Source organism: Eucalyptus grandis, chromosome 1 (assembly GCF_016545825.1).
Source record: "Eucalyptus grandis isolate ANBG69807.140 chromosome 1, ASM1654582v1, whole genome shotgun sequence".
Lineage (NCBI taxonomy): Eukaryota > Viridiplantae > Streptophyta > Magnoliopsida > Myrtales > Myrtaceae > Eucalyptus > Eucalyptus grandis.
Window position 1 is genome coordinate 45,128,522 of NC_052612.1, and position 9,793 is coordinate 45,138,314.

General features: G+C 42.8%; 1 protein-coding gene across 1 annotated transcript; it reads right to left on the reverse strand.

The window, feature by feature from the left end:
* Positions 1 to 187: 187 nt before the first annotated feature.
* Positions 188 to 6,488, reverse strand: LOC104445437. Its single transcript, XM_010059354.3, has 9 exons — positions 6,243 to 6,488; positions 4,619 to 4,696; positions 3,434 to 4,517; positions 3,048 to 3,339; positions 2,553 to 2,762; positions 2,242 to 2,415; positions 1,651 to 1,851; positions 1,461 to 1,574; positions 188 to 833 (listed from the first exon to the last, which is right to left on the reverse strand). Exons 3-9 carry the CDS (start codon positions 4,495 to 4,497, stop codon positions 486 to 488), a joined length of 2,403 nt encoding a protein of 800 aa, XP_010057656.2. The 5' UTR covers positions 4,498 to 4,517; positions 4,619 to 4,696; positions 6,243 to 6,488; the 3' UTR covers positions 188 to 485.
* Between the last annotated feature and the right edge of the window lie 3,305 nt (positions 6,489 to 9,793).

Sequence of the window (9,793 nt, forward strand, 5' to 3'; positions counted from 1 at the left end):
GCAGCCTTCTCAATTTTCACAGCTGTGTTTTTTTCAACGGAGATTATAGGGCTTGTCATCCATATGCATCGAACATTATTACAAGTCACGATCGATAGAAATAAGCAGAATTAGATGTCTCATATCATGTTTCACTCAAAATATAACCATTCAGGAAGAGATTTCTTCACAAGAATAAACTGTAGAATAGCGAATAGCAATCTCATGCAATTTATGCCGGTTGACTTTATTTCAGCTGTACAACTTCTTTTTGAAGCAAGGATACCTTGGATAGCAAATGGAAACAGACAAACAAAATGAAAGAAATCTTGAACTGTGTAAAACTCACAAGTTGCGGCAAATATACAAGAAATCTGTTGTATCAGATAGCTCATGAAAAGCTTTCACTTTTCATCTCCTCCACTCTCTACGTTTTCATGGATATAAAACTTTATCTTATGCACCTTTACATTTGACAGGGAATCGGAATATACATGAACCCTAGGTCACTCGGACCAGACCTCTCGAAGGAGTTCATATCTTGCGTTCATCAAAGAGTAACCAGGACGCTCCACTAGTTTCCCATTTCCATTTCCATTACTAACGGTAGTCGGAGATGAATACATATTATCCATTATAGACACGAGAGGAGATTCCAGGTCTTCAAGTTCTTCGTCGCTTGTGTACCCTTTTCTCTGCACTGCAGACACGTTCCTTGACAACTGAAAACGGACTCCTGCCTCTGCAACTTTCTCTGCCACATCAAGAGAGGAAGGCGGGCAGTACGTAACAGGAGCAGCTGTATAAGGAAAGTTTCTCACAGTTTCTCCAGAAATTCGCCGCTCCACAATACTCTGTACAAGTATAGACCCATAAAGAACAATGTCAGCAGCAGGAATCTTGCCATTGTTACAAAAAAAACTCAACTGTTTGGCAAAATTGTCAAAATAAAGGTAACTAATTAAAGAATTGTCAGTAACTTGGACCTAGGCTTCTTATGCAGGAATTTTATAAATAAATCAGACTTGCAATGCAGAATATATAAATCGGCATATACGTGGTGATAATTTATTAGCAATGCTAATTGCTAGGTACAGAGAAATTTACCGGTACTGGTTTACTAAGTAATATGGAAAGTTAGTATTGGGTTCTCATACAAACCAACGTCTTAATAGTTTGGTCTCACCTGTTTCAAAATTCAATTAAAACTTGCCACGTCACTGAGTAATTTTTTTACTACCTTTAACATTTTTCATAAATAATACAGCAATTGGTCCCATGTGCCTGGCATCCTTTTACATTTCAGAGGGACAATGAGGAAAGGGAAAAGCATGTGATTGGTCATTGGAAACCTACCATAACAAATGGATAGTTCTCCTCTCATAGAATATTTTTATGCGAAGAGATCTTACAGGTAGCAATTAAGTGCAGCTTATGCTAGAGACGTAACTAGAGCAGTTCAAAATGAAAGTAAAACATACTTCGGCATTCAGTGCCTCCAATACAGCTCCTGGAACAGAATCTGGACAAAACTCATCTGGAGTAAAGTTGCAGAGCACCCGTTTGACCAGAGCTAGACTAATCGTCGGACACACCTGGCAAAATTAGGAAGTTAAGATATGCACAGACAGGATTCATCAAATCTGAAAGTGCCATATCAAAAGTTCTTACCTCCTTTCTGATTGATCGATCTAAAATCAAGTCTTTTGGGAGCATTAGAAGTTCACTCAGCTCATTAAGAAGAAGGAAGGACTTAAGTTCACTATCACCACCCTGCTGAAATTCCTCCTTGTTATTGTGCTGATCCTCTTCAGCAGGGTTGTCATTATCCATGCCAAACATGTCACTTAGCCATCTAGACCAATTGCCAACCTGCAGGACCTTGTGTTCAGAATTGGCATCTAAAGCCTTTGATTCCATGCAATGGCATTTTAGAAGACACAAGAACTATACGGTGTCACCATGACAAAGAACAAAGCCAAAAGATTGTACCAAAAAGACATCCATCACAATTTGATGATGTTCCTCAAATCTCATAGGGAAAAAAATCATCAGATTGTTTTAAGCATAAACAATTTCAAAAGCTGTAATCATATTCAGCTGTCCGAAATTGAGTAATTATGATATTACAGAAAAGGGAAGATCATGCTTGGACATAAGTATAAGCATGCTCTTTACGTTGGCGTTGATGATGATGCAATCTGGAATCATTTCATGCATGGGTGAGAAGTCCTTGCCAAATAAAGTGGCTAAAATACTTACTGAATTTTTAAGCTGAGCTCCAGATCCGAAACTCAAGTGTCCTGCTGGTATAGGCAGTACCCTGGAATCGACAATTGGATCAGAGACTGGATCTGTTGGTATCTCAAAAGCTGATTCACGAAGAATGGCATTGAACATTGCCACATCTAATCTGGCAACACATTGTTCCATTACCTGACAAAAGAACAACAGTTAAATCGACTCAGAAGCAAAGGGAAGAAACTTTAACAGCCTTCAGTTAAAGCCCACATAAAAAAGTGAATTTATAGGTCAATATCAAACAGCTTAGAAATTTGTCAACTAAAGCCTACCATCTTTGCCAATACAGGCAAGCAACCACACTCATGTCTTGCTGCTCTAACAGGACACATCTGTCGAAAAGCGTCTTGAAAAGCATTTGTCCACAAGTTAATAGAGAAATTCCCCTGCTGCTGATCACCCAATGCTGGTCCCAGCAACTTCCCCGCGCTTTTGTTGGAAAATGAATCCTGAACGGGTGTTTGCATGTGTGGAGTGAAAGCCTGCATGGAAGACAACGGCCAAAATAGAATTTAACATATCAGAAACTCTGCCACTTATGCAAATATCATGAGCAGACTGGATAACAGACAACGATTGGAAATGGATAAATAGATGGTTTGACCTATATGACTAGCAATTTTTATCCAACATAGTAATGACACACTAGCTCAAAATCAGTCTATCAACTCCCTGGCTGAAAATGGAAGTTTATTGGCTATCCTGGCAATCTTACTACACCATTATTTCAGTTTTAAGAAAGGACAGTCTATCCAGGTCATACATACCTGCCACCAAATGGACTCAACTATCCGGGAGAAAATCCACATCTCAACTTTCTCTAAAGCACCCGTGAAGGTTCCTGTTTCCTGCCAGTCCTCTAGAAACTGCATAGAGCCAGTTGTTTGCTTGAAGTTAGAATTGCCCTTCCATTTCAACGTCATAGACTTGGCTTCACTTTTCTTGTCACTCCCATTTGACTCAGCAAACCTTGTAAAAGGGCTTGAGTTATGTGAACTGCCAAATGCTTGAGAAACGATTTCCCTCAGCACAACGGCGTTGGACAACCAGAAGGTTAACCTTAAGAGACACAAAGAAGGAGGAAGATTAATAAGCTAATTATAGCAAGAGAAACTTTTGATTTCCTTCAGTCTAAACCATAAAATTTTTGTACCTTGGGACATCATTACTGCAGGACTTTGCAATCAAGACAAGCCCTGAGACGATGTTTTTAGCTATAGTGGCCCGCTTGTCTTGAGTCCAATGCTTACAAGCATGAATGTAGAGTCTAGAAAGACGTCGAGCAGGCGTGTGAACTTTATGTGCAGAACTCCCATGCTCGGGTGCCACAGAATAGAGTGAGATTTCGAGGGCAGCAGCTTCTCTCAATTCCTCTTCAAGTTTCTCAATTCTCATCTCCATTTCTTCGATCTTTTGTTCCAAAGCAGCCTGATCCTTCCGCTCATTTTCTCCAGCATCAGAAGCATCACCATCACTTCCAACACTTTGAGTGACATTTGAGGCTTCATCTAATATATCAACTTCCTTGATCTCTTCAGTACTTTTGTCATCTGCTCCTTCAGAAGATTCTGATGAAGGTTTAGTAGGAAAATCTCTATGCCCAGGGTCACCGTTACATAAACTTTTGGTAAAAACTCCAGAAGTCTCCTTCCTGGACATTGTAGATTTCCCATTGGTACTCTGCAATGCTTTGGACTGTGATTTATTGTTTTCATGGTCAATTTTCGTTCTTGATTCATGAGGTGAGCTCTCTGTGGTGCTTGTCTTGTTTTTTCTTTTGTCGACTTTCCATGAAGATCTTTCCTCCTCAGTGGTCACAGAATCTCCTTGAGATGATACAGAATCTTTAACAGTCTCAGCGTCTGATCCTTCTTCCTTTCCCTGGCAAGATTCCTTCTCCAGATCACTAGAATGGTCATCCGAGGTTTCATCCTTGTTTTGTTCATCAGGCAACACTGGAATTTGTGCATTACCATTTGCATCCTCAATCCTGCTGGCATCATCTACATAGTGTATAACCACGTTTTCATAAACTTCAGCAGGCTCAGGACCTGCCCTGGAATCACCTGGTCTACCAGTTGAAGCTTTAGAGTCTGTTCGTCTGGCATTCGAACCCTTCACGCCATTCTCCTGACGTGGCTTTTGGTTTTTCTTATCATTTCTTTCGGAGCGCTTTTTTTGACTGCTATTTGGAGTTCGTTTCTTATTGCTTTCCATTTCTAGCTTTATCCTCCCAACTGCAACACAAATATAACCAACAGAAAATGCAATGTGAAGCTTACAAAAGACTTACAGGCATGCCAAGGACTGGACTTGTGAAGAATTGTAAACCACTTACCCCACCCTAATCAATCATCAGAGACTTCTCCAAGCCTAACAAGCCAGGAGCACCTCCTCGGGCTCTTGCTTTGGCTATCTGAATTCAGCAATAAAAAGGTAATCAACAAGCAGATGAAAAGAATACGGAACCGTTTATGAGTCCCATCATACAAGATGCCGCAACGATGTCCAAATAACATAATACACAAACATGTCTAAGAGATAAATTGTCAACGCTATCTTTTGCTAAAAGCTTCTCGCAAACGGCACAAGCGAGACTTTTTGGAATCAGGACAAAAATTTTGCTCATAAGCAGGTAAAAAGTGTAACCAGGAAAGGAATATGACATCTTCTCTTCAAATAAAGTCGCAAAATCATAAAATTTCACATAGCTCCCCAGATTAAGTAAAGTGCATAAAGAGATGGAGCTCACTAGACTAAGGGGGGAAACAGGGAACTAGCTAACACCACTTGGTACTTCCCCAGCTTTCAGCAAAACCACTAAAACCAATACAAAATCCCTCCATCAACGAACCACATCAAAATGAGATTTGGATCTTGGATAGCAGTCTAAGCACAATTGGGATCTTGTAATTACACTCGGATGTCTTGCGTATGTGAAGTAAACGAATTCTCGTATACAATAAAAGGCAGCGACGACTGTTTAGTGCCAGTTCAGCAAACAACCCCAGCGGGGCAGGACCACAAGAATTGCACTTGCAGTAATTGCGTCCCTCCGAAAAATAAATAATTCAGGGAAACCATCTGTGACGACGGACCCACTGACCAATCAAACCCCGAGGCGAGGTTCCCCTATTCAATGCCCCATTAATCGGCAGTGAAAAGCATCAAATTAGTCGTACGTGAACATCAAAGACTGCACAACTGGTCCAATCGTTTGATGAAGCAATCTCTGATCTTGACCAGCGGAAAAACACACGGTTCCGCTTTTACTTCGTGCGACGCAATGCAACTCTGAATTAGTCATTTCGCCCCCCCCAAAAAAGAAAAAAAGAAGAAAAAGAAGAAAAGGAAAAGAAGTCGAAGGATCCGATGATAGCAAACAGAGAACTCTAATCTAAACCGGAAAGCTCGGTGCGATTTCGGAATGAACCGCTCCTCGCATCCGCAGAATTACGGAGACCTATAATTCTGGCGATCGTAAGTACTCAGAAGCAAAGTCATGAGACGACACAATCGCCGCAAGCGTTCCGCACTCAACGGTCGAGTAACAGTCCAGCCGAAGTCCGATCCGCTAAAACTCCACCGACAACCCAGCAGTGTGACAATCCAAATGTCTATACAGACCGTTAAAAATAAAAAAAAAAAACACCGCGAGAGAACGAAAGAATCACGCAAACACCGAACTTCAACGCAGGAAATCACGGGGAGAACCGAGCGGAACCGCGAACCGGACCTCCAAATCCGCCAGAAACAGAGCACGACAAAAACCAAAACGGGAGAGAGCCAGAATGCGCGAGCGCAAACGGTAAATCCAGTACGCGAACGACCGAAAATAAAAAAACAAAAACAAAAAAGGCCGGACACGAACCGTCGAAGACGGCGTAAAGAACGGAAGAAGAAGAAGAAGAAGAAGAAGAAGAAGGAAGAAGAAGGACAAGAAGAAGATGTACTGGACTGACCAGGACCAAAAGGGCGCTTCCTCCTTCCGAGATCTCTCGAACCAGGAGACAATGGCTGGCCGCCTCGGGATCGCCAGGGGGAGTAAGAAGAAGAAGAAGAAGGAGAAGAAGAAGGAGACGACGAGGGTGGTGCTGCCTTATGTCCCTCGTGCTCCGAGAGCGACGGCTTGAATGGGGACGGCGCTTGTCTTTCCCGACAGTTACTTTCACGGAGAAAGAAAAGACAGCGTGACGTGAGAGAGGAAAATGAGGGGGGGCCGTAGCGGTGGAGTCAGTCAGTGCGGGAAGATTTCGCGTTTTTAAAAAAAGCAAAGGCAGGGAGTCTTTTTTTTTTTTTTCTTTTTTCCTTCCTTATATTATTATTACTACGTGGAGGTTTCATTTAATTAGTGATAAATTAAATTTAGGGGAAAAGATGGGGTTGCCTTTTCTGGCTTTATTTTTTTCGATATTTCTCTTTTGTCTGGGAACGGTGACCGGGAGGAGGGCTGTCGGTGAGGGGGGAGGTGACCGGGTATCGCCGGTCGCGGGGACGCGTCGTGGTCAAGCTTTTCCGGTCCACCTAAACCGGCGTCACCGTCCAGGCTTCTCCGGTCGCCGGAGGGGGTCGCTGTCCGTAACCGTCGCAATTGAGGGAGACCGTTCCCGATGGAAACGGGACGGCTTTCCTCGCATTCTTTTCTACCCCCTTAAAATACTCAAAAACAAAGTCAATTTTCAAGCTCAACCGCGTTCTTACCCCCAATAGCAGGTTCTCCATTTGTGACAATGACATGTGGCGTATTTCGTTGGGAAAAAAAAAAAAGATACACCCACGTCCTCAAATGAGATGACACGCCACGCTTGGAATAGCATTTGATCGGTTACATCATATTGTCACAAATTATTACTCCTTATTTGAGGCGCATCAAAGGCCTTTTTTTTTGCTAGGTAATCCGTTCTCAATCACATATATTTCGTCATAAATTTCCATATAAAGTGTCGAAACATATAGAAATAAAATATTTTCTTTTAATTGATGATTGAGATATTGTTATTCTGTGATCCAATGCTATCGACCCCAAGGCAGGCACTGGTCACTTGAAATGTTGTTATTCTTAAACATTTACTTAGCAATTTGCGTATCAAGACAAAGATTATTCGTTATCAAGAATTCAATGCTATTGATTTCCCGTACGCCGAATCACATGCAGCCGCAATCGAGGTTGAGGTAGGACGACATGGGGTAGGGATTTGAGACTCGAATTGGTAGAAGAGCAAAAAGATTTAAAAGCAAAATAAAATAAACGAACAATTTAAGAAAAGGAGGAGGAGAAAATGGAGTGAAATTTGGCATGAGAATTTCGCGATGGGGACGCAAGGGGGAGATGTGACGTGCCATCTTGCTGTGCTGTGTTTTTTCAACTCCGGATGAGGAATCCTATTGTCATTGGCAACAATAATTCAGCACCAAGCCAAAATGCCCCCCTACTGATTAACCGGTCGGTGCTCGAACCGGCCGGTCCGTTCTCTAATTTGCAGGCCGTACACAGAATTGATGGCCTCTGCATCTCAGCAACCACCGCGTCGTACCTCGTCGAATTATGTTAGGTTGGGCCCTGTCGTTCGCCCTCCACTCGCCATACCATACATCCATGTCAAAAAATAACGACAGACCGACCGGGGCTATCGCTCCTCCCTAGCCTCTCGGTACTTAGTGCAATGTTCATAAAACATTTACTATAATTGATGAAATTGCATGTTCATGTGTATCGCCCATCTTGAAACTAGGTTAGCATCGCCATTACTCTGTATCTATGTGCATTCACCAAATATAAAATCACTTGATACTTGTTAGAAATGAATAATGTTTACATGGATAATTATTATCAGGTCCACTGTCGATAGTGATTCCTTTTATACAATCATTAATAGTCACACGGGCATGGACCGACTATACTCATGTAGATGGGTTTTTTCCGTGTGTCGATGAATTCATCCGCACGGTCAAACACCACTGGCTGGTTAGCAATCAAGAGGTTGCCGAGGACAAATGACTCTTGAGCTAGTTGCTGTCCTTTCTGTATCGCATGAAACCCTCGCCCAGGCTAGTCACCGGCTTACAGCTAATATGGTTTAATGGCAAAATCAATGGATTTGGTACGATCGGATTGCTCAGAAGTTTCCCCAAGCATTCACCCCGTTTGACTACTTCTCACGTACAAACCGTTGACCAATAAATTTCGATGGACAGTGGAGGACAGCTCACGCTAGGGAGCATATCTCCACTCGAAAACAAATCGCAAGATACCTTTCAAATTATTAATTAATAGCGTCATCCATCAGTTTAGTAAGTGTACTAGATCCGCGCCACTGAGGGCTGGTGTCGGAGCGGTGACTCTCGGTTCGATTAGTTTATGTTTTTTCGACCGTGGTGTGCTGTAGGAGTTGGTCCGATTATACGAGGGAGACACCGTGGTGATGAATCGATCATGAAACACTTTCAATCATTCGATCACAATGTTGGAGTCTCGGCGTACATCTGAATCCATCTTCCTCGAATCATGACGACATGTGAAGTGAAATCACAACGCGAAACTTTAAAACTAAGGAACATGGAGACAGGTTCTTCCTCCGGGCTATCTCCATCACGTGCGTGAGCTGGAAATGGCGTGATCGGGACTCGTCCAGAAAAGCCCAGATAAAGAAATGGGCAGGAGGAGGTGGTGGAAAAAGCGTAGTCCTTTTGCGCCCGCAGACCGTCCACGCGCGCGCGCGAATCGGACGATCGATCTTGCCGACTTCTCTAAGGAATCTAAAGGGATTAGAAAAGGAGGAGAAACCCACGAAATGGAAAGTGCACCGTCCAAAGCCGGACGGGACTCGCCGCACCGACAGCGACGACCGCCGTTCAGCTGCGCCCCTCGTGTTACTGTCATTTATGGAGACGCTGACTGACGATGATGATGGCGACCTTTGGGCATCTTGATTCGTTGCTGTTCCTCGCTGAAGATGAATGATATGCCCCTTTCGGTCAGCTTTCGCAAACCCTAGAGAGATGGAGATGTCGCACCGCACGCTCCATTATTGTGGACCTCTCTTTCCTCGGCATATTTTGCTTTTTAGCGTCCGTTCTAATTATTAGCATTGAAAACATACGATCTCGCCACATAGAAACTATTTTCCTTATTTTCTCACGTTTATTTTTGAGTCGGCAGAAAATATTTTTCTTATCAATAGAAATCAATAGAAAATCTGCTCCTAAATTCATTATGAAAATGATTTCGTTTTTTAAAAATTGAAAATCAAATTTCAAAACATGTTTAAGTCCTGAAACTCTATATTGAAGCACCAAAACCCCAATGCCGAATCATGAGTCCTTGACATCCAGGATTAGATCTCTGGTGCCTGGGCTAGTGGATTCATCAAGGCATGGCACTTGATGTTAGTGCATGAATTCCTAGCCGCACTTTTGTCCATCAAGGACAAGCCCGAAGCCTCAGCATCCCGACTCAGGACCACAAAGGCCGAGTGCGAAATCTCAGTATATGAGCTCGAATCCCCAACACCAT

What these genes read in the sequence shown, in the direction of transcription:
- LOC104445437 (XM_010059354.3), bottom strand. Translation starts at nt 4,497, where the DNA reads ATGGAAAGCAATAAGAAACGAACTCCAAATAGCAGTCAAAAAAAGCGC. An exon ending in GAGCTCAGCTTAAAAATTCA is followed by an intron (nt 1,852 to 2,241) that starts GTAAGTATTTTA and finishes AAGGTCCTGCAG; the next exon opens with GTTGGCAATTGGTCTAGATG. An exon ending in TGGAGGCACTGAATGCCGAA is followed by an intron (nt 834 to 1,460) that starts GTATGTTTTACT and finishes ATACTTGTACAG; the next exon opens with AGTATTGTGGAGCGGCGAAT.